The sequence below is a fragment of the Panthera leo genome, chromosome B3 (genome assembly GCF_018350215.1).
Source record: "Panthera leo isolate Ple1 chromosome B3, P.leo_Ple1_pat1.1, whole genome shotgun sequence".
NCBI lineage: Eukaryota > Metazoa > Chordata > Mammalia > Carnivora > Felidae > Panthera > Panthera leo.
The window spans coordinates 39,624,358-39,650,034 of record NC_056684.1 but is presented as its reverse complement, the minus strand read 5'-3'; the positions used below and the strand labels follow the sequence as shown (position 1 = coordinate 39,650,034).

The 25,677-nt window shown below is 37.7% G+C and overlaps 1 protein-coding gene across 4 annotated transcripts in view; it reads right to left on the bottom strand.

The window, feature by feature from the left end:
* Positions 1-25,677, bottom strand: part of DPP8 (dipeptidyl peptidase 8) — a 66,287-nt gene that overhangs the window by 8,466 nt on the left and 32,144 nt on the right. For 3 of the 4 annotated variants that reach the window (XM_042941683.1, XM_042941684.1, XM_042941682.1), the window contains 13 exons: positions 25,202-25,312; positions 23,446-23,574; positions 22,388-22,449; positions 20,323-20,423; positions 19,466-19,643; positions 18,350-18,509; positions 14,357-14,436; positions 11,244-11,396; positions 10,864-10,999; positions 9,215-9,360; positions 2,957-3,103; positions 1,504-1,656; positions 84-226 (listed from right to left, as the gene is read on the bottom strand). In XM_042941683.1, coding sequence (XP_042797617.1) covers positions 84-226; positions 1,504-1,656; positions 2,957-3,103; positions 9,215-9,360; positions 10,864-10,999; positions 11,244-11,396; positions 14,357-14,436; positions 18,350-18,509; positions 19,466-19,643; positions 20,323-20,423; positions 22,388-22,449; positions 23,446-23,574; positions 25,202-25,312 — 1,699 coding nt within the window. Of the gene's footprint in view, positions 1-83; positions 227-1,503; positions 1,657-2,299; positions 2,456-2,956; positions 3,104-9,214; positions 9,361-10,863; positions 11,000-11,243; positions 11,397-14,356; positions 14,437-18,349; positions 18,510-19,465; positions 19,644-20,322; positions 20,424-22,387; positions 22,450-23,445; positions 23,575-25,201; positions 25,313-25,677 lie in introns of those variants that run through there. The other variant, XM_042941685.1, reaches the window with a different exon arrangement.

Sequence of the window (25,677 nt, the reverse complement as noted above, 5' to 3'; positions counted from 1 at the left end):
TTTGTAGTTTTCATTATTATTAAAGACAAATTTTGACACTACAGTTTTAAATTTATAATCTTAACTTTAAAGCTTGAACTTACTCAGAGGGAAACTTTTCTGCTTGCATGGCCACAGATCCTAAGTAATAGCCCTGTTCATTCTGGTCAGGGTGGCCCATGTAACGTTCCGTGTAGCCTGTATCATAGAAGATCCACAGAGTGACTGGGGCCCCAGCAATAGCAACCTACATAAGACAACAATGACAATCAAGTGTGGTCCAGAAAAGAATGGCTAGCAATGAGAATGTTTAACTACAAATTTAAAGGCTAAAATTATCCTTAGGCTTTTGCCCCACATGCCCAACTGGGGCATACATTTCTGAGTTAGGCAACTCAGAAAATCAAAGTGGAGTGCCAAGGTCAAGAATTTGATATTTTGTGAGTCAGTTAGCTTCAAGTTCCACAGGCATGCCACATACCAAACCCCTAACCTGGGCTAGTTGAAATATATACACGGGACACTTTGTTGAACGGGGAGACTGAACTAGAACATATGAATGCCTCAGTGTAAACTCATTCCTGCTACTGGGGAAAAAAAGTGTGACGAGTGTCAGCTTTTATATCCAAAAAGCAGTCATTTCTTTCTTTCTTTTTTTTTTTTTTTCAGCCTCTACTGGGAGTACAGAATTTTTAACAAAAATTATGAATCAAATATATTTAAGCACTAAATACTTCCCTCATTTTAAGGTCCCCACAAACAGTTTTACATTTAAATATTCTAATTATTTTGACAGCTGCAAGCCTGGGAAAATTATGACAGTTTTCAGAGTTCATTTTGTGGTTATTATAAAGCTTATGTGAATATACATGCAAGAACAAAAACTCTATTATTTTAATTCTTAAAAATTATTTTCAGTGTAAGATAAAATCATGTTATTCAAATATTAAGAAAGAAAAACACTTCACAATTGCCATTCTCTTAACAACTTTTAGCATCTTTATTTCCTTCTGGCGTATTTTTCAAAGAAGTTGTTTATAAAATTGTAACCAACGTTTACACATTTAATACAGTAGTCATTCAATAAAGATTTATTTAGGACCTACTATGTGCCAAGCAGTATGCTTGGCTACTGAGGATAGATACAGTGATGTGCACACAATCCCAGCCCTCAGAGCTTTCAGTCCAGTAATTAAATAATTATAATCCACATTGTGTGTGTTTTACTAATCATGGCTATCTCCCATAATCTCTGCATGTCTATAAATAGCCAATAACTGGTTATCAAGTTGACATGTGTTTTTTGTTCTAGATACAGACAGACAAGTAAATATATATCTCACATGGCTATCACAAGTTGACAAGATCATCTATTATCTCGCATGACTGCAGATACACAAACTCTAACATTCCATAATATTGCCAACCCTGTAAGCCTTCAAAAAATAGGCATTTTCTCAGATCCTCAATTTATAGAAAATTCTACCCTTACTACAAAAAGAAGTACAATAGGAAGTCACATACCCTAAAGATATCCGACCTCTGCATTAATGCCATCAGGGAGAGGTATCCTCCATAGGACCAGCCATGGATGCCCACACGATCTAAGTCAATGAAATCATATTGAGAAGCTAGATATTGGAGTCCTTCCACCTGATCGTCAATTTCTATTTGACCCTGTCAAAAAAGGGAGAACATTTCACTCACTGACAAATAGAAGTCTCCTTGTAAGAGTGCTTTTAAAACTGATAAATGGGTTTTACTAAAAAATACCTGTAGTTTTTAAAGAATTCATTATCAATTGACATTCTGTTGGCCGAAAAAAAAATTTTTAACTCTATTTAGAGAGAGGGGCCTATAGCTTCCATTGCTAGCCAGTCCAGAGTTTTGTAACCCCTTAGTCATAAAGTTCTTTCCTACTAAGACCCAAACTGTTCCTGGTATATGGGTATCTCCCCTTTCCATTTGTTCTGTTGTCTGCTAAGAGGTCAGCATCTTCCTTGTAACAAGCCTTCCTATACCCAAAGACAAAAAATTAGCCCCCTTAAGTGGTTGACTAATTTTACTTCTTTTTAAAACTTAATGCACTAAAGCAGAAGGAATCACTCTTGAGGTCTTTCCTCCTATTTCCCCGTTATCGATTTCTAGGAATTGAACATACACTATTTCTTCAAAGTCCTATTAAGTCCTAATTCCTACCACCACCACCCTGTCTGTATTACTAGGCCTGCCAGTGCACACAATCTCACTTCACTGAGCCAAAAACAAAAATAAAAACAAAAAAACTTACATGAGAATACAACATAAGGTCAAAGAACTGGCTGTGGGAGAAAATCCCATGTCTTACTCAGCATGTCCAATACACTGGCAAACACAGTAACTGCCTTACTGTGTAAAAGGAACATCGGATTCTCATCATTTCCCAAAGCAGCAGAAAGGACATGGGGCATCTCTAAAAGGTAGCATTTAAAGCTTCCTGTAGAGAGAAAGAGGCTTGTCACAAGGAAGGCACTAATCAGTTGATTTCTCTCTTCACAGAGGACAGAACAAATCTCAATTATTCCTCTCAATAGGGGACAGGATGCTGAAAACTAAATGGTGCTGCCTTCTGGCTAAGCTGGACATACCAAATAGAAAGAGAAGGTACTTCTGTGTAAAAGTGGTTCTATCTCAGCTCCCCGAAGTTACATACAGGTGGATGTGAACTAGCCTAGTGAATATCAAGTTGCATCATCCCTCCCACCCCTGAACACTCTCGCTCTCCCTCCCTCTCTCTCTCTCTGTCACACACACACACACACACACACACACACACACACTCTCTCACTCTCTCTCTCTCTCTCTCTCTCTCCATCTCTTACGGCCCCTTCCCCCAACTCACTCTCTCTCTCTCTCTCTCTCTGGGACTTCACACCAAACAATGAACCAAAAAAATATAAATGTCTTAAAAAAGAAAAATGTTTGTATGCTCACACACCATTTTATATTTAAAGGCGCCTTCAAATTTAAGCCCTCGGTGACAGGATCCCCTGTTGTCTATCACTACAACCACATAACCCAGAGAGGCTAGGGTATTCAAGCGGAAATACTTGACTCCTTTAAATCGATTATTCACCAACTGCACCTGAGGAAGAAATACAATTTCAGTGAAATTTATTATATGGTAATATAAAAAAAGCATTAAGTGACAGGATGCTGTGAAAAGTAGAAAGCTTGAATTTTTTGTATTATTTTGCTTTTAGAACGAAATTTTATTTTCTTGTGGCAAGAACACTTATCACAAGGTGTGCCCTCTTAACAAAAATTTAAATGTACAATATAGCATCATTAATTGTAGGACAGTAGGATAGAAATCTCTAGAACTTATTCGTCTTGCATACTTGAGACTTTATGCTTGTTGATTAGGAACTCTCCATTTCCCCCCTCCCTGACTTGTTTTTAAATTAACTTGATATTCATTACATACAAGACAAGAGATTTAACCTATCCCATAAAAAATTTGATAAAATCATTACCGCTACCCTAAAGAACTATGCCATTCAGATGACAGAGACAAGGATCATTTTTTCCTCCCTATCTCTCTCTTCTGGGACTGTCCCTGACTAGCAGTGGAAAAATTCAGTATTTTAATGAAACACTGTGACCAGCTCAGCTTCCTTTCTCCTGTGACACAAATCAGTGCAAAAGGTAGGATAATTCTTAAATCGCTTTATCACCCTAGAACCTACACCTCAAAATGACTGAGAAATTAAATGTAGTTTAGTGCCTCAACAGAAATAAACTAGTGAAAAGAGGACTTTAATTAGAGGAAAGAAACTGAGAGAAGTTCAGTGTTTGGTGGACACTAAGACCACACATTAAACTACGACAAAAACGGTTCTGGCAAAAATGAAAGAAGTTTTTTTCTGGCTGAAACCAATGGGAAAACCAAGTCAGCCACAAGTTAAAAAATAATCAACACATCTTCACACAATAACTATATACTGAGCATTTACTGGGCTAGACTGGTGTGCGTGTGCTGTGTGTCTAGAGATTCTTCTCGTTTTGAACTTCTGCATATTCAGTGCCACTGTAACCACTGTAACAACGGCCAAACTGGTCTTCCTGTTTCTACTCTTGCTCTCCTACAGTCCACTCACTTGGTAGCAGAGGGATGATTTTTAAATGTAAATTTGGTAAGACTATAGCTTAGCTCCCTGAAACAGTAAAGAGTTTAGATCTTATTCTAAAGTCCTTACCATTGCCTTTGAAATCTTATATTATCTGACCTTTGGCTATTTCTCTGACCTCATCTCATACCAAATCCCTACTTACTAGACTCTAACCCTATTATCAACCATATCAAGTTGACTCTAATCCCCAGGACCTTGACATTTACTGTTCCCTCTGTCTGGAATACTCTTTCTTCAGATCTTTAACATGGTCATTCCTTCTCATCTTATGTACCCTCAGAGACATTCTCTGAACTTCCTATCAGAACTTCCATTTTAGTCACTTTGCCATTGTCTTTCCCAACAATTACTATTTAAAAATTTTTTTTTTAATTTGTTTTATTTTAATTACTTATTTTAGAGAGGGAGAGGGTGTGACTGGCAGAGAGGGGCAGATGGGGGGGAGAGGGAGGGAGGGAGGGAGAGAGAGAGGGAGGGGGAGAGAGAGAGGGAGGGAGGGAGGGAGAGAGAGAGAGAGAGAGAGAGAGAGAGAGAGAGAGAGAGAGAGAATGAATATCTCAAGCAGGCTCCATGCTCAGCACAGAGCCCAAAGTGGGGCTTGATCCTACAACCCTTTGATCATGACCTGAGATGAAATCAAGAGTCGGACGCTCAAGCGACTGAGCCACCCTCCAAAGAGCACTTCCATTATATGAAGTTATATCCTTTATATGTCTACTCATTTATTACTTTCCTTATTTAGCTCCATGAGGGTGGGGACCTTAGTCAGACTTGTTCGCTATGGTATCCTCGCTGCCTTAAATAGTACCTGGGACACACTAGGAACTCCAATAACTATTTGCTGAATGAATGAATAAAAAATACAGACAGGAGAATGATGTTTTCCCTTTCTTTAAAAAAAAAATTATTTTTTAAAAACTTGAATTCCAGTATAGTTAATGATGTTTTTCCTTTCTATCTTGGGAGAAGGGGCAAAAAGGAAGGGAGCGGAAAAAAGTACTAGACATAAAACACAAAATAACTATGTAAAGAAAACTACTTCAGTTCACTTCTTTGCCTGTTGTCATGCAAAAAAAATGGCCTCAATTGCCTGATATGAATTTCCCTTGAGAGCCAGTGTTTCTGCCTTTGTAGCCAGAGCCCTGCTACTTCTGGAAGAAGGAACTTAAACGTAATGACCTCTGGCACTGAGGATTCAAAGTTCTTCTTCAGTATCCACTCTTCAAAACCTGTGTCCTGCTATCACTTAGGTCGCTCTGTTGGGCACTTCTATTTACAGAATGTGGCACATAGGAAACATCACAAGGATTTGTTAAATGAACATTTAAAACATACAGCTGTTATCAATGAAGAGTTTAAAGAACTAAGCCTGGATGACTTTAACTGGAAATATTTGTTGCTTTTCTTGGATTTCACTTTTGTCCAACTGCAGGCATTGTTGCATTTAGTGACAAAGTAATCCACTTCATGTTACAAATTGCGATACTGTTGCCAATCAACAGATTCCCACTTTGCACTGAATATACTCAGAGAAAGAACACAGTTTGGATTGCTTACAAGATTTAATCAAAGTTCACAAGGCTTTCTGTGCTATTAAAAAAGATGTGGCCTTGGGGTGCCTGGGTAGCTTAGTTGGTTAAGTGCCCAACTCTTGGTTTCTGCACAGGTCTTGATCTCAGTTTTGTGAGTTTGAGCCCCATGTTAGGCTCTATGCTGGCAGTGCTGGGCCTGCTTGGGCTTCTCCCTCTCTCCCTCTCTCTTTGCCCCCCCCCCCCCCCCCCCCCCCAACTTGTGCTGTCTCTTTCTCAAAATAAATAAGTAAACTTAGAAATAATAATTAAAAAAAGGTCTGCTCTTGTATTAAGGAATATCTTCATAATTAACCCAAATGGAGTCAACAAGAGGATGGATAATCCCAGTGCGTTGAAGGGCCAGAGGCATTCTATCATGCAAAGTCTCTTGGGGAAATCTTGCAAACTGAACAGAGTATTCTGAGAAGAAACTGTTTCTGTAAGTGTAAGTATAGTTGTACTCATAAAGTACTCTAAACAATTAAACAATTTTATTTTAACTGCATTGGCTAAGATTTTTTATTATGGTAAAATATACATAAAATTTACCATTTTGACCATTTGAAGTGTACAATTCAATGGCATTAAGTATTCACCCTGCTGTGCAACCATCACAACTATCCATTTCCAGAACCTTTTCATCACCTCAAAGAGAAACTCCGTATCTTATTAAATAACTTCCTATCCCTTCCTCAGTTCCTGGCAACCTCTATCTACTTTCTGTCTCCATGAATTTGCTTCTTCTAGGTACTCATACAAGTGGAGTAATAAAATATTTGTCCTTTTGTGTCTGGCTTATTTCACTTAGCATAATGTCCTCAAGGTTCACCCATGCTGTACCATGTGTTAGAATCTCCTCCTTTTTTTTTTTTTTTTTTTTTTAATTTTTTTAAATGTTTATTTATTTTTGAGACAGAGAGAGACAGAGCATGAACGGGGAAGGGGCAGAGAGAGAGGGAGACACAGAATCGGAAGCAGGCTCCAGGCTCTGAGCCATCAGCCCAGAGCCCGACGCGGGGCTCGAACTCACGGACCGCGAGATCGTGCCCTGAGCTGAAGTCGGACGCTTAACCGACTGAGCCACCCAGGCGCCCCTAGAATCTCCTCCTTTTTAAGGCTGCACAACGTTCCATTATATACCACGTTTTATTTACCCATTCATATGTCAAAGGACACTTGGGGCGCTTCAGCTTTTGGCTACTGGGAATAATGCTGCAATGAACGTTGGTGTGCAAGTATCTGTCCAAGTCTCTGCTTTCAATTCTTCTGGGTATACACCCAGAAATGGAAGTGCTGCATCAGACTTAACATTATGTTTAAAGAACTGCCATATTATTTGCCACAGCAGCTGCACCACTTTACATTCCCATCAGCAATGCATGAGTTCCAATTTCTCCACGTCCTCAGCAACATTTGTTATTTTCCTTTTTTTCTTTCTTTTTTTTTCATAATAACTATCCTAATGAGTGTGAAGTAGTATTTCATTGTGATTTGGATTTTCATTTCCCTAATGACTAGTGGTGCTGAGTATCCTTCTTTGTGGGTTAGACTTTTTAAACATAATTAGTAATGAGGAATAATATAAGGATTCCTTTTGGCTTAAAAATCTACACAAGCAGTTAGTTTTTATAGTGTGTTTGTCACATACCTCATATATCACTTCTTCACTGGAAAGGAGAAACATCCTTCTTACTCAGCCTTAATATCAAAATAACGTAACAAAAACATGTAAAGCTTCTGAGAGTATCCTGTAATTTCTCTCTTGAATTTCTTTGTTTTAAGCCTTTTTTTAAAGTTTACAAAGATTCAGCTTCATGTTTTTAATGGAAGGCTAATTTAAATGTTTATGATTTATGTGTAGATGAGTATAATACAAATGTGAATCATGTTTGAAAAAAATCTTAACGATGGCAAAGTGATTTAACTTGATATATGATCGTCATTGCTGAGATTTTGTGGCTTATGTAGTTATTTTGCTTTTATTTTTTGGATGTCCTTTTCTTTCTTTTCTTTCTCTCTCTTTCTTCCTTCCCCTTCCTCCCTCTCTGTTTCTTCCTTTCTCTCTCTCTCCCTCCCTCTTTCTCTCTCTCGTTCTTTCTTTCTTTCTCTCTCTCTCTCTCTCTCTCTTTCTTTCTCTCTCCCTCCCTCTCCCTCTCTCTCTCTCTCTCTCTCTCTGTCTCTGTCTCTCTCTCTCTTTCTTTCTTTCTTTAGCTCTGGGGAGCCTGGGCAGCTCAGCTGGTTAAGTGCAGCTGGTTAAGTGTCCAACTCTTGATTTTGGCTCAGGTCATGATCTTATGGTTTGTGAGTTTCAGCCCCATGTTGGGCCCCACAGTGACAGTGTGGAGTCCACTTGGGATTCTCTCTTTCTCCTTCTCTCTCTGCCCCTCCCCTGCTCTCTTTTTCTCAAAACAAATAAACTTAAAAAAAATAATAAAGCTTTACACCCAATGTGGGTCTTGAACTCAAGACCCTGAGATCAAGAGTCGCATGCTCTACCAACTGAACCAGCCAGGCACTCCAATTTTTGGATATCTTAGCATCTAAATACATTTCCAAATACTGGATAACTAGGTATAATTATAAAGGATATTTACTGTGTCAAGAGCTGCACTATAAAAACAGTGTAATTATATTCTAATTTCTTCAAGGGCCCAGTTTAAGATAGTCAATAGACATTTTTAAAAAGTGCCAATTAACCAATGCACCTACCCCAAATACTTTATTTACTCTGATAGTCAACAGAATTTACTTAATATTTACATGCTAATATTTCATCCAGAAAAAGGAATATCACAGTGTAAACTCTTATAGTGTTGAATAGAAGTATAACAGTTGCCTTAACTAGATGATAAAAATATTCTAGTCTGCTTGAGAGATATAGACTTAGAATGGAGAGAGGTAACTCATTAGGCTACCAAGGCTTCTGCAAATATCTATTAAGATTCTTTTTACTTACCAAGACAGTTAACTATTTAATTTCATTTCCCAAACAAGATTCTTCTCTACATAAAAGACAACATATATACCTACTGACATGAATATTTCATTCTCCAATGACTGTTACAGTCCTACTGTAAATTAAGAAATTGACACTTATTTACACATTAGCCATGTAACAAAATCCAACTTCTAAACAGGAATTAGAACATAAGCCAGAGTCAATAACAGCAGAGGCCCAACAATGTTCACATCTTAAACAATTGACGAGACATTTAAAATACAAATCACCCCCCCCCAAAAAATATGTGTGTACACACACACACACACACACACACACACACACACGTATGCATATAAATATGCCCACCTGAGAGGTGGGTGGAGGGATGAGTGAAATAGGTGATATCAGGGGATTAAGGAGTGTACCTGTGATGAGGGCTGGGTGATGTGAATTGTTGATTCATTATACTGTACACCTGAAACTAATATAACACTGTATGTTAACAATACTGGAGTCAAAATAAAAAAATTAAAATAAATAAACAGGCCCACCTGAGGACCACCATATATGAACAGCACAGTGGGGTATTTCTTTCCAGGTTGTAGATCATGAGGTTTGTACAGCATCCCATACAATGTAAATCCAGTAGTACTTTCAAAAGAAAAAATTTCTGGAGGGGTATAGTCAGGCAGAGGACCTATGAGGAGATAACAAAAATGAGCATGTAAAGCGAGTTCTTACGGGAGCTCTAAAATCTGCGAGCAAGGAAAAGAAACCATAACCCACAACTCTACACACAAATAACTGACTATCTCCCTTTCAGGTGGTCAGCAAGAAATTAAGCAAAAACATTTATTTTTAAAAAAGAAAATCTACTGAACATATCACATTACCTATTTCAAAAGCAGATACAATGTATTCTGACTAGTCCATGGAGCCTAGGAGGTATTTAGATGCAGCACTATACAAATACTTAGTGCTTGGTTCAGTGTAACTTAATGATGGTTAAGCCATATATCTGATTAGAAATTGGAAGCACAAATTTAACTCAGTCAATTTAACTTGCTCATAGCAGGTGCTCAATGAACATCTGTTTCTGATCATTAGAGAATAAACCTAACCAGGACCCAGAAAAAAAGAAAGTCACAATCAGTCTTTGGTTTACCAAAGCTATAGAGATCTACCCTAAGAGTGTATATTGGATGATGTTACAACCTAAGCAGAGATCGTCACCATATTACAAATCCTACTTGTGGACAACAGAACATACCCTGTGGTTTTGCATTAAGTTCTTAATCCCTTAGCACATATTCATGAGTGAAAATACTTAACAGGAAAAAGAACTTGGGGAGAAAGTAGACTAAAGATATGCAAAATTAGTCCTTTTTTTTTTTTTTTTTAAGAAATCAAGCATTTAAAAAATAGTTAATTCTGTGTTCTTCACTCTTACATAGAACAAGCGTTCTATCTTTTATTAAGATGGCCATTGCAAATGCTTTAAAAGAAAGAAAGCTGCCACTTGGTTATCTGTTTATCTGGGAAATCATCCAAACATGTGAACAAATAGTTTTCAAGCTGATATTGTGACTATTTTATTCTTATTTTCAAAAAGGCCTTCCAGGGGTGCCTGGGTGGTTCAGGCCGTTGAGCATCCATCCGACTTCGGCTCAGGTCACGATCTCATGGTTCATGAGTTTGAGCCCTGCATCGGGCTCTGTGCTGTCAGTGCAGAGCCTGCTTTGGATCCTCTGTCCACCCCCCCACCCCGCCTCTCTCTGCTCCTCTCCCACTCATGCTCTCTCTCAAAAATAAACGTTAAAACAAACAAACAACAAACAACTAAAAAAGGTCTTCCAGGGGGCACCTGGCTGGCTCAACTGGAAGAGTGTCCGACTTCTGATCTCAGGGTTGTGAGTTCGAGCCCTACATTGAGTGCAGACATTACTGAACTTAAAACAAAACAAAAACAAAACAAAACAAAACACAATCTTCAAAAAGGCCTTCCAGACCTGCTCCTGCCTGAGTGGGAGGTTAATGCATCTTATTTGGTGGTTGATAGAATAGGAAGGGTGGGATCAATCAGGAACTCAGCAGCTCAGGGATAAGTGGTGGTAAGAGATGAGAAATGTGGACATATGAGACAGGTTTAGTGCACTTATGTACTAATCCTACTTAAAATCAGGTTCAGGGAAATGAGTACCTGCTGAATCCAAAATGGTGGCCCAAAATTCCTTTGTTTTGCAAGTTGGGTCATCTTCAGGACTTGATAGCTTGTAAAGGGACACACAGTGTGGATTCTTCTGGTTACTATACTTACTTATAAAGAAGTCACAATGCTAGAGAAAGGAAAAACAATTACTTTTTCCCTCATGGTGCCAGAGCAGGAGTATGGTTAAGAGTCTGATCATTTATGTCCATATATGATGCTAAAGTTAAAACCTGACTTTTTAAAGTTTTTCTTCAGAGAGTCAGACTTCTGTAGGCCAATTTCACTGATTTTCACATTACTCAAATGGAGTATTATATGAGCAGAGAGTTTTTTAATTGATAGGAAACCCTTTTCCAACAGGGACTTAATACCTGGCTGATGCAGCAAGAGTGGGAATAGCCACGGTCAGTCAGCCTTGTCACCTCTCCAGGATTTACATAACTGACCACATACAGGTGATGTTCTAAAGGAGAGTCCTTGGTGCCTTCAAAATACACCAGTTTCCTGACTTCATCAACCTGGATCTGCCAAAAAAACAACAACAGAAAAACCAGTGCTAGCAGGACCTTGGCAAGGGCCAGTAATTCAACAAACAATTTCCAATCATTTGAGTCACCCTTTGACTTGTGCCTCTTAAAAAATTTTGCCACAAATGTTAATAAACCTGAGTTGGTTTTGCTTATGACTTATACCTAAGAATATATCTTTCCCGGAAAGAAAAAGGACACTTGAATTGCATGCTATTATTAGAATTTCCTATATGGTAAAAATGTGTGCTTTTCTTAAAATACAGGAGTTATTTCAATAAAACATACCTTATAGGGAAAAAAAATTCCTACATTGCAGGTTAGGCCAACCATTCATACGTACTTAAAAGACTCTAACTGTAACATCTTGTATTTTTCTCAGTGCAGTATTAACTTAGGCAGTACTTTTTTGGCCTTTTGTACAAACTTGCAGAAGTATTTTATCTATTGGGTTGGGAAATAAGTGAACTCAGTTTCAATACTGGTATAGTTTGTAAATAAATGTAGGTAAGATCTTTTTAAGTCTTTATTCAGAACTCAAAAAACTAAGTGCACTCACAGCTGAATTCACTTCATATTCTTCCCAAATTACAGTAAGTGTTTAAATAAATGGCTTTTATTGTCTCTTTAAAAAAATCTACCAACCTACTCAGTGTTCAACGAAATTCAAATTTTTTAACACAGCAAAGAAAACATGGATACATTTACAAAAGCAAGTATTTTCAAATGCCACATTTTCTCCAGGAAGCTTCTTCATTATCAAATATATTTTAGCATACACAGGAACAGAAACACAGTTGAGATTAAGTAAGCCCATATGAGATATACAGAAAGGATACAAGTGATAGGAAATGCCAGAACAAACATTCATGAAGCTTCACAGGTATGCATTGATCTGTGCAAAAGGTTAGGACAGGTTCTGCTCTGGACCTAGCAGCTGGGGGTCAGGCCTTTCAAAACTGAAGAAATAACTGGTTAATTTCTCACCCCGGATTATAATGGTATTTTTCTTTGTTTCATGTAACTACCTTATTCAAGAAAAGTATCAGAATCACTTTGAGGGGCTTGTTAAGCAGAGGGCTGGATCCCATCACCATTATTTCTTTTTTCTTTTCTTTTTTAAATGTTTAATTATTTTTGAGAGAGAGAGAGAGAGAGAGAGAGAGAGAGAGAGCGAGCGAGCGCGGGGGAGGGGCAGAGAGAGAAGGAGACACAGAATCCAAAGCAGGATCCAGGCTCTGAGTTTCCAGCACGGAGCCCAACGCAGGGCCCAGACTCACGAACCGTGAGATCATGACCTGAGCTGAAGTCGGACACCCAATTGACTGAGCCACCCAGGCACCCCTCCCCCATTATTTCTGATTCAGAAGGTCTATGGTGGGCCTGAGAATTTACGTTTCTAAAATGTTCCCAGGAGATACTGAGGCTGGGCAGTTGGTCCAAGGACCATACTTTGAGTACCACCTCAATAATGAGTACATGGGCTTAAAAGTCTCAAAGCATTAGCCAATTACTGCCATTAAATATCTTTGGGTGGGAGGGGCACCTGGGTGACTCAGTTGGTTAAGCATCCAACTTTGGCTCACGTCCTGATCTCACGGTTTGGGCCCTGCACTGGGCTCTGTGCTGATAGCTCAGAATCTGTGGCCTGCTTCAGATTCTGTGTCTCCATCTCCCTCTCTCTGCCCCTCCCTGGCTCATGCTCTGTCTCTCTCTCAGAAAGTGAATAAACATTAAAAAAAAAATAATAAAAAAAATCTTTGGGTGAGAACAAGGTCACTGGCAAAAGCAGAGAATGAAGAGGTAACTTAAAAAAATAAAACAGGGATAGAGGGGAATACAGAAGGGTAAGAAAGAGAGACACAAACACATTACATAAGTAAGCATAACATAAAGAAGAAAACTGATACACATAACGGCAAGTAGCAGGAAGATGTTTAGGTTGCCCAAATGAGGTTCAGATTTACATAAATACAATTCTGGGGTTTCCTTAAGTATTATCCAACAATTACAAAGCAGGAAGTTTACATCAGTGTAATTTTTTATTATCAGAACTTCTTATCAGTGGAAATCAAACTTTAACAGTTGCCTATGATATTCTAAAATTTTTACCAAGAAAACCAAATCTGAGATGTGGATCTTCACTTTTTCTCCTTCATCACATTGGGGACTATGAGTGACTTCTAGAGTAGCCAGTATACCAGTATACATAATCCTTCAATAAATCTCCAAATCAATTTGAGGGAATCATAAGCCTTCACTAAATCCTGGTAGCATGTATCAACTTAACTATGTATCACACCTATAAAGGATGAAGTTCTTAGAGATCTCATGAAACTGACCACCTAACTGAAAGTTGAAACAAACACAAAATACTGTGAAAGGCAAAAGAATGAGAATTCACCGAAATGATACAGAAAACCGCACACTGAGAGGAAACAGAGGAAACAGAAGAAACATTTTCCCCCTTTTCCCTATCGGTCTACACTCTGTACATAGGTCCATCACTCTTGGCAGGTAGTGGATAAAATTTTACATTTGTGAGATAAACAGGTAAGTAAAAGAGAATCACTACCTCAGAAGTAATAAATGCAATTTTTAATGTAGAAATGACATGAGCAGTCTATAAGAGACACAAACATAATTTTCAAACAATATCCCAACTCACTTTTGCAGACTCAGAAAGTATGGCCCAGCCCCTTCCTTGTTAAGTAGCAACATTATATTTGAAAACACTGACCTTAAGTAACCAGTACACATCTGATACCAGAGCTATAAAATGGGGGAGATTTAGAACTTAACCGAAGATTTTTCCCTTCTAACAACTTGAGTCCTTTAAGTCCCTAATTTAATAGTTTCAAAACATCGGGGTCATATGAAGTTGCACTACTGCTTTTCGGTACCGCATAAACACAGCAGATGTTGACCAAACATATCAGTAGAATAAGAGAACATACATTAGATCCATGCCGGCCAAGAACTTCCCATTCACCACTGGTAATTGCTATTTCCTCTTTGACAGGACACTTGAAATCACCTAAAGAGAAACATAATTACAAGTCAGCACTCTATCAGACTATAAGCAAATGACTTACAGAATAAAGAACACTATTCTAAAACTCTTCTTTCCAAAAACGTACATTAAAAAATTCAAGTTATGTCTGGGGTAATAAAATGTTTTGAAACTCAGCAGAGGTGGTGAATGCACAACACTGAACGTACTGTTCATTTTCCTTTACTTCTTAATATTTTAATTTTTATTTTTAAAGTAATCTCTAAGGGTGCCTGGGTGGCTCAGTGATTAAGCATCTGACTTTGGCTCAGGTCATGGTCTCACAGTTTGTGGGTTCAAGCCCTGCGTTGGGCTCTGCGCTGACAGCTCAGAGCTTGGAGCCTGCTTTGGGTTCTCTGTCTCCCTCTCTCTCTGCCCCTCCACCGCTTGCACTCTCTCAGAATAAATAAATAAACATTAAAAATAAATACATACACACATACCTACCTACATGCATACATACATACATGTAATCTCTACACCCAACCTGGGGCTTGAACTCACAACTCTGATAGCAAGTGTCACATGCTCTACTGACTGAGCCAGCCAGGCGCTCCACCACTGTTTAATTTAAAATGTTTGTTTAAAATGTTTATTTTAAAATGGTTTATTTTAAAATGGTTCAGGGGTGCCTGGGTAGCTCAGTTGATTAAGTGTCCACCTCTTGATTTGGCTCAGGTCAGGAGCTCAGGGTTCACGAGTTCAGGCCCTGTATCGGGCTCTGTGCTGATAGAGCGGAGCCTGCTTGGGATCTTGGTTTCCCTCTCTCTCTGTCCCCCACCCCCACCAAGTTGTGCACTCACTCGCTCTCTCAAAATAAACGTATAAACCTTAAGATAAAATTTTTAAAAAATGGCTAATTTAATGTTATGTGAACTTCACCTTAAAATTTATTTATTTATTTTCAAAGAGAGAGAGTGAGAGAATCCCAAGCAGGCTCCATGCTGTCAGCACAGCACCTGACGTGGGGCCAGAACTCACGAACCGTAAGATCCTGACCTTAGCCGAAATCAAGAGCCAGACACTCAACTGATTGAGCCACCAGGCGCCCCTCACCTTAATTTTAAAAAAAGTCTACAGTTAAAAAAACCCCAAATTATGAGTTTTCACAATACTCTGCAATAATAGCGGAAGGATCCACGTAAATCAAGTGAAAACAACAAAATAGATTCTGATTACAAAGCCAGAAAAGAATTCAAAAGGATTTGTATTCCTAGACCTTTGATCAGACAAGGAAGTCTAATGGGTTAACAAGGCATTTCTTCCAGAAACGCAACAAAACCCTTAAAAGCCACAGAAGAAAATTTTTAATAGAATTGTTCTTCATCTGCTAAAAAGTAAAGTAGGTATAAACACAGTAAATGCCAACATGCCCCATTGTCTTTACAAGATTCTCTCCAGATAGAGAAGACTCTCTCAGTGGCCTAAGGAGGAGGTTCAAAAATGGAAAACCATTCCTGTTTGCCTAGCAGCACTATGGGGAGAGACAGCTGGGGAAAGGATGAGAAGGTGAGATAGTACGGGGTCTTAACTAGGGTCCCACTATAGTTAAAAAAGTTGATTTATTTTTTCCTTAGATGCAAAAATTCAACTTAGTACTTTAAACTTTATGACCAGAAAATAAATAGTACTTAACATATATTTAACAAATACTAATTATTTCACATTATAGCCACTTTAGAAAGAGGAGGGAGGAGGAAAATAAAAAGGGTATCAAGAAAAAGGAACAATGGGGCAAGAAAAACTAAGAAAAAAGTAAGGGAAGAGAAAGAAGAGGTAGATAAACTGAGGGACCTAGAAAGACACTGAAAAGGGAACAAAGAAGCTAAGCTTCTGAGATGAATGTTAACTGAGGTAATGGTTCTGACACTCTTCAATCGGACTAAGAAATTTTAAGTTACCACCTTTTTACTACTGTCCCCCAAATACTATGTTAATTAACACAATGTGGTCTATACACACCACTGAAGTTATTCAGCCTTAAAAAGGAAGGGCATTCTCACATATGCTATGACATGGATGAGGACATTATGCGATGTGAGATAAGTCAGACATGAAAGGGCTAATACGGTATGATTCCACTTATATGAAGTATCTAGAGCAGTTAAAATCATAGAGACAGAAGGTAGTTGCCAGGGGCTGAGGGGAGGGAGCAATGAGCTGAACTGGGTATTACTTGTTAGGCAGTTTCAGCTTTGGAAGATGCAAAAAGTTCTGGAGGCAGATGGTAGTTATGGTTGCGTGACAATATGAATATACTTAATGCCACTAAACAGTACACTTAAATGGTTAAAATGGTAGCTTCTGTTATGCACATTTTGCCACAATTTTAAAAAATGGCTATGTTGAGTCAATTAAGTTACAAAGGGCAGTTAAGCATATAACATTACCATAAAGTGCCTACTATTCCAAAACAAACTCTATTATTAAAGTAGAAAATTATAACTCCATTAAAACAAATAAGTGGGAAAACTATTAGATAAACCATCTCACTTTTTCTAGGCTTACATATCCATTCTGTATTACATTCCCCAGAAGGAAAACCATAGCTTTTTATTTATTTATTTTGAGAAAGAACGTGAGTGGGGGAGGGGCGGAGAGAGAATCCAAAGCAGGCTGGCAGCGGGGTGTGAGGCTCAATCCCATGAACCAGGACTTCATGACCTGAGTCAAAATTGGAAGTTGGGTGCTTAACCAAGTGAGCCACCAAGGCACCCCAAACCATCACTTTTATTAAAAAAATTTTTTTTACTGTTTATTTATTTTTGAGAGAGGGAGAGAGAGACAGAGCACGAGCGGGGGGAGGGGCAGAGAGAGTGGGAGACACAGAATCCAAAGCAGGTTCCAGGCTCTGAGCTGTCAGCAAGAAGCCTGATATGGGGAACCCACGAACAATGAGATAATGACCTGAGTCAAAGTTGGACTTCGACACCCAAAACCATCACTTTTTAAAGAGAAATTACTTCAGCTGACACAATGTTTAGTTTCACTTTGGGCAATATAATTGTATCAATGTGAAGAGCTACAACCATATTGACTTCAGTGTAGATGCAGACAGTATTTAAAAAAATGAGTATGGCGGCAGGGCGCCTGGGTGGCTTAGTTGGTTAAACGTCCAACTTTGGCTCAGGTCATGATCTCACAGTTGTTGAGTTCTTGAGTTTGGTCCCTGCATCAGGCTCTCTGCTGTCAGTGCAGAGCCCACTTTGGATTCTCTGTCTCCCTCTCCACTTACTCTTTCTCTCTCTCAAAAATAAATATTAAAAAAAAAAAAAAGGAAAAAAACCTAGTATGTAAAAAACAAACCAAGAACAAACTAGTATATAAAAATATCTAATAACCAAATAACATTTTAACAGTAGCTTTTTAACATCTAAATATGACATGGGCTCACTTTAAACAAAAAAAATTACAGTCAAAGCAAAAGTAAAAAGCAAAAGTAAGTAATTCCATTCCCAGAGATTACCCACTATTAATATACATATCCATCAAGAACTTTGTTCTGTGTTTTCACACGTGCACGTATTTATATTTTAGTTTAACTTCTGTATTAAGTTATTTTTCATGTTATTTTTGAGAGAGGGCACGTGAGCAGGGGAGGGGCAGAGAGAGAGAGAGAGAGAGAGAGAGAGAGAGAGAAAATCTGAAGCGGACTCTGTGCTGTCAGCGCAAAGCCCGATATAGGGCTTGAACCCACGAACCGTGAGATCGTGACCTGAACCAAAGTCGGTCCCTCAGCTGACTGAGCCACCCAGGTACCACACTTATGTATAAAATTTGATGAAGCAAGTACCGATGCTTACAAAGTATACAAAAGAGACATTACATTACCTTGCCCCTCCCACCTTCTACCAACATATATATATATATATATTTTAAATAAAAAAGGATTTCTTACTTGGGGCAGGCAGCCCACCACTGGATCGTTTATATTTGCTCTCCTTTAAAATGGATGTAATTTTGTATAAATGACGAAAACCTGTTTTGCATTCAGAGGCAAAAATAAATTCAATTTCATCTTCATGACTTTGGGGAAAAACATGAAAGATGTCATGGATCTGTAAAATGAATAGCTGAATTTACTACACACATTAATGAAAATACTGCACAAACAATTCAATTAAGTTAGAGAAAGAAGAATTGATAAATACATTCTGAAATATAAGCAACTGTCAGTGCTGGGGGTAATGTATATTTATGATATAGATTTTGCCTGGGCCCTTCAGATTTATCTCACTTTAGACATAGACTTCCTCCATTGAGAAATAAATGTTTCCAAAAGGTGAAAAAAGAAAAATACGACCAAAAGCTTTTCTTACTCACCATCTCTGTAATCCTTTGAAACTCGGCATGATGGTTTAATTATACAAATCTTATCATAGAATCTTATTATTCTTTTTTTTATTTTAAAGATTTTATTTGTTCATGTAATCGCTATACCCAACATGGGGATTGAACTCATAACCAGGAGATCAAAAGTCACATGCTCCACCAACTGAGCCAGCCAGGGGCCCCTTATTACTTACTCTAATTCAAAATCTTACTACTTTTCTTTTCCAAAGAGAAATATTTTAACAGTTGAAGGGTGAATCATATGAAGCCTGTATTCATCCAGGGAGTGATCTGGCTTTATTAATTTTTGTATCTTGTTTAAATTTTTTCCACTAAATTGGAAAATTGGTAAATTTTAATATAGTCTGCCAACTTAAAAGAGAAAGTCTTTTCCAGACCTCTACTGAGGTCCTCCTGAGAAGCACTCATGAGGCTGTTTTCAATACTTCATGTGTCCAGGAAAAGGGGAAATTTGTAGCCAAGGAGATGTCATTTCAATGACATCTACTTTCTATCTATAAGCCATTCCATTCTGGAACCATCATTCCAATTTGAAATGTTCAAACTTAGCACATAACATTCATGGTTACTTGAATTTAAAAATTCATTTTGATAGTTTGCTATAAAACTTCACTTGCTTTAGCATTCTGAGAAAATATTTAACCAAGTACAGAAAACATACATTTATCCAGATGTCTGTTGTTTCTTCATAGATAATCAGTGGCGTCACAGAGTCAGGCACCGACTCGATGAGTCTCTGTCTTTCCATGGCATCATCTTCTACTGGGATAAATAATTCAGGTGAGATCAACACTATCTGTAGGCGAGTTTGGGAGCGATCTAGTAGAATGGACCAAGCACTATTTAAACAAACAAAACAAAAAAGCACCAAAAATAAAGCAGGCTCTCAGAAAATGAATATTCCCTTACTCTCTCCCCTGGTACCCATCAGTTATGTCTGTAATCACATTAAAGAATTGCTTTAAAAGATATTAAATTATCACCTACAAATGGCCAATTAGAAGTATTAGCTTACTCTATATTTATTTTTTAAAGTTAAGCTTGAATAAAGCTTTTTTTTAAACTGGTTTTCTTTAAACTCCTAAAACCACAACTAGCCTGTGAAATTGTTTTCTCCCTTTAGTGTCACCAATTGCCAGCCTTGTGAAACTCCTGTTGTCTACATTAGGAACTATATGCAATCATCTTCACATGAAACTCTACAAAAATTTTTGCTTAAATTAAAAAAAAAAAAAAAAAAAAGAACACACCCTTACATGTGAGCCCTAAAGTCATACAATTTAACCACAAAAAAACACTGAAACCACGAGTGGCTATGTAAAAGAGAGAATTGAAATGCAGTGCCCCTATGCTTATAGGAATAAAAAATCCACAAGGCCACTTAGCTCAGGAAAAATTCTCTGTGCAGAAATAACTACTCTGCAAATTTACATGTGAAGGCATCTCCAATTGAGGGGCAATCTCTAAAGTTCTGGATTCTAAATTATTCGTAAAGAAGTGACAATTTAACATACGCACTATTTTCCCTCTGGAGTCCATCCAGCTCTGGCAATATATTCAACTCCTTCAAACAGAATCTCAAAAGGTTGAATCAGTTCCTTATCTATGACATCGATAATCTTTTAAAAAAGAAAAAAAAGGATTCTAGTTACAGAAGACATAGATCAATAACCAGTTTACTAGTCTACTTAAATCATTATCGGTTTTTTTTTAATGTTTATTTATTCTTGAGAGAGAGACAGACAGAAACAGAGCATGAGTCAGGGAGGGGCAGAGAGAGAGGGAGACCCAGAATCTGAAGCAGGCTCCAGGCTCTGAGCTGTAAGCACAGAGCCTAACGCGGGGGTCGAACTCACAAACTGTGAGATCGTGACGTGAGCCGAAGTCGGACTCTTAACCGACTGAGCCACCCAGGCGCCCCTTAAATCATTATCTTTAACAGCATGACACTTTTTCAGACTTAGGTATTTAAATAGGCATGAGGGATACAAAAAAACTAGCGGTAAGTTGTGGGTTACCTACACTAGTGTACTCTTTATGTCTAACAAAGTTCTAAGAACGAGAATTAGCACAGTCTAAAAGTCTTTTCCCAGGAGTTTACACTGACAGAGCCCTTGCTAATAAGTGGTAACAACAAGTTTTAATCACTTTAGAGTCTAGTATCAAGGAAAAATAATAGTTCCTAATTTCCTATATTTGAGCCTAAAATAGGATTTGTGTAATGTATTAATGAAATGGCCCTTGGTAAGCAAATTTTTTCCTTTAAAAATCTAGCCAACACAAAAAGTAAGTTTTTTAAAAAAGGGCAAAGGATCTGAATAGACAGTTCTCCAATGAAGATACACAAATGGCCAATAGGCACATGAAAAGATGCTCAACATCAGTAGCCATCAGGAAAATTTAAGTCAAAATAACAGTGAGTACAATTTCAAACTTACTAGGATGGCTATAATCAATAAGACGAATAAAAGTGTTGATGAGGATGTGGAGAGATTGGAAACCTCACACAATGGGAATGTAAAATAGTGCAACCACTTGGGGCAAATAGTCTTGCAGTTCCTCAAAGGTTAAACATATAGCTATCGTGTGACTGAACAATTCTGTTTCTAGGTATCTAACCAAGAGAAGTGAAAAACATACACACACATTCATGGTAGCATTATTCCCAACAGTCAAAAGGTGGAAACAGCCTAAATGTCCATAACTGATGAGTAGATAAAGTGTTGGGGCATGTGGCTGGCTCAACTGGAAGAGTGTGCAACTCTCGACGTCAGGGTTCTGAGTCTGAGCTCCATGTTGAGTGTAGAGATTACATGCATACATACATACATAAAAACTTGAAGAAAAAAAAGCAAGAAAGTGCTGATACATGGTGCAATATAGATGGAGCTTGAAGACAAAATGCTAAGCAAAAGAAACCAGACCAGATACTATATGATTCCATTTATATGAAGTGTCCAGAATAGGCAAATCTACAGACAGAAAGTAGATATACTAGTGGTTACCCAGGGTTAAGGGACGTGGGAAGGTTGGAAGGTGATGATTAAGGGATGTGGGGTTTCTTTTTGGGGTGATGAAAATGTTGCACAATTCTGTGAATACACTAAAAGCCATTTTAAACTTTAAATGAGTGAACTGAATCACACTTGAATTATATCTCAATAAAACTATTAAAACAAAGTCTAGCAGAGAAGACTTTTTTAAGTAATCCTCTGGGCATTCAGCTTATAAGAATTTGACTATCCAAATGGAAAGCCCCAGTACAAGAGACATGTGGGACATCTATCCAACACACAAGGTAAACCACTAGTCAATACTGCTATTTTAAAAATATTGATCTGGCATTAACAATGGCAAAGAGGAAAAACTTTTGAAAGAGTGGTAAATATGCATATCCCCATATTCCTATCTTGAGAACCAGCAAAAAGTTTTCAAAGCAGAAAATTAGGTCAACCTGAAACTGATGGTCCACAAATGTCTCAGCAAGTTAAACAAGTCCAAAAAATTAAAGAGTGAATCTAAGATATCTACTAGACTGACTAGTCAAAGGACACAAAAAGTCAACTCCACATTTTATACTTACCCTTCCTTCAGCATCAATCATTATTTCTGACATCTTAAAGGTGACTTTTGGATTTGCTGTGCCTTTAGAAAGAGATAGAAATGAACAGTAATGCAGATCCAAAATTATTCAAACAAATTTTGCCAGATCAATCCCCTTTACACTTTCTTTAAGTTGGGAACTTGGTAGAGTCAGGACTTTATTGTATAAGAATCTCAGAACTCCATCTCAAATTCATAATTTTCACCATTGGTATATATAAAAAAAAAAGAGGTTAAAAACATCAAGAGTAGGTACGAAATAAAGGAAGGAAATGCTGTATCATTTTGTAATTAAATACTATAAACGGGGTTGCCTGGGTGGCTCAGTTGGTTGAGCATCGACTCTTGGTTTTGGCTCAGGTCATGATCTCATGGTTGGTGGGACAGAGCCCTGCGTTGGGCTCTGTACTGACTGCGTGGAGCCTGCTTGGGATTCTCTCCCCCTGCACTCTCGCCTCTCCCCTGCACTCTCTCTCTCAAAATAAATAAATAAACTTTAAAAAATTGCTATAAACAGCAAAATGGGAAAAAATTACTGATTTATTAAGAACATAATCCCTTAAAAATCTTTATTTCCTAGCAAAGACACCTTTTTATTCATTCCTTGAAGTAACCAACCAGCTTTGTGCACTTCCCAACCTTTGAAAATAAATTAAAAAAAGATCAGCCTGTAATTAAAAAATCTACTTCAGGGGCACCTGGGTGGCTCAGTTGGTTAGGTGGCCAACTCTTGATTGTGGCCCAAGTCATGATCTCATGTTTCTTGAGTCCGAGCCCTGCACTGGGCTCCACACTGTTATAGTATGGAGATTCTCTCTCTGTCCCCTCTCTGTGCTCTTCAGTGTGCACGCTTTCCCTCAAAATAAATAAATAAACTTAAAAAATTTTTTTAATTTTTCTTCTGTGACACTTAATGAACAACCCACTTTTACTAAGTCTGTAAATGATCAATGTTGACCATACCTTTGGATGACTGCAGAAAGAATCTTGTTTGGAAAGCAGAAATGAGTGAATATAAATGCCAATGGAATATAGTACCTGTTTTAGGATAACGGAATGAATCTGCCCTCCTTGTTTCCAACATAGGGGATGTAACATGAATAATTTCCACCTCAGATTCATCATTTTCTTCATACAAAATTCTAAGAATTTTGCTGCCACTGGGAGCTTAAAAGGAATTTAAATATTGTAAATTTAGAAGAACTGTTCCATAGAGTAATCATAACTGACCATTTCCTCTAGTAGTATATTTCCCATAGTGAGAAATAATTTATGTATAAAATATACTGCATTTTGTGTATGAAACTATCACTAGCCTTTGTACTAAGAAGGTGAATTATTGTTAAATCACTTTTGCTGGTTAAGGGTTACTCCTTTTGGAAGGCAAAACCTGAAGATACTTATGTACATATATATATATTTTTTTTAATTTTAGGTAGGCTTCATGCCCAACATGGGGCTTGAACTCATGACCCTGAGATCAAGAGTCACATGCTCTACAGACTGGCACCCAGACTGCCAGCCAGGCACCCCTGTACATATACATATTTAAACAGCAGAGGGGTGCCTCGGTGGTTCGGTTAAGCATCCTATTCTTGATCTCTGCTCAGGTCTTGATCTCAGGGTCGTGAGTTCAAGTCCCAAGTTGGGCTCCATGCTGGGTTCCATGCTGGGGGTGGAGCCTACTTTAAAAAATTAAAAAATTAAAAAAAAAAAAAAAAAAACCCAGCAGAAACACATTTGTGAAGGTCTTCAGTCCCTGCGTACCTTAAAATGCATTCCTTGTTGAAAAGTGAATTACTTAATTATAACATTTCCTTTGATAAAATAGATGCAACTTAAAGAGTCCAGTTTTCTCTTAATAGTTACTCTAACTCATGTAAAATCTTGTTCTAACAAACACAATTATGGCAATTATGGCAAACATTTTACATATTAAAATTAAATGTCCAAATCTAAGACATGGCTTAAAAATAAGTATTTTTAATAGTCCCTTAGAGAAGTGTTTAAAATACGAGCTGCTAGGATGCTCCTTCAGTGCAGCATGAGACTCTTGATCTTGGGGTCGTGAATTCAAGCCCCACTTTGGGTGTAAAGCTTACTTAAAAAAAAAAAAACAAAAGCTAGCTGCAAATAATTACTAGGTCATGAAATGTATTAATGGGTAATAACCAGCATTTAAAATGTATAATGAACAAAAAAAATACATATTAGAGTGCCTTTCACATAAGGATAAATATTGTTCCATGAAATTTGTTTTCAGTTTTTGTATATAATACATATATGAATTGTTAGGCTAGAATGTAAAGCAAATTTCTAAGTGGATCATGGACAAAAAAATCTGAAAGCCACTGCTTCACGAGATCTGCTTCTCGGGCAGAAAACACTTGTGAATTCACCCAGAAAACGGAGGAATTTGTGTCCTTTTTTCTGATCCATTCATACACTAATTTGGTCATATGCTCACGCAGACTCTCTAGTCAATCCTACATTTTTATAACAATGCATTCAGGTGTAGTATTTTTTATTTTTCCACCAATGTTGCCAGCAAGATCAGCTTCTAGAAGAAAAAGTGGTAAAGAGTTGAAGGACCTGAGGCACTGAACTGCAATGGAATTATTTTTATTAGAATTCATTATGGTGGGATATAGCCTGTATATTTTAAATAACTACTGGTAGGATCCAATTTTCAAGACTTCATAAGCTACTATTTAGGACTTAGAATCTATGCACTTAACTAACTGGGAGTTAAATCTCATAATACTTTGATTTATAATATTTTGAACTCCCTTACTTGTTTCAGCTTCTGGACACCACCAGTAGCCAGAGTATCTATCAAATTCTTCTTGAAGAACAAAGGTAGCAACTCCAGCTGATCTGGGATCTTCTTCCATGTTGGCTAGCTCTAGACAAACATAAAAGGCAAAATCACCACAGGAAATTCTCTTTTCATAGATACTAAGCACAATGATTTAGTTTATTGTGAAATGCAGCTGTAGTACAGTGGTGAACTCTGGAACTAAATGGACTGGATTTAAATCTGAGCTCCATCATTTACTAACTGACTGACCTTGGATAAATCACCCAACCTCATTCCACCACAGTGTCCCATTTGTAAATGGGGTTGTTAGAATTAAATGAGTTAATTCACATAAAGCACTTAGAACAAAGCCTGAGCCAGAACATAAATGTTGATTATTTCCCCATTTAGCTGGGGTCATAGGAAACAAGAATACATGTAGAGTGTCACAGTGATTTGTATCTTCTACA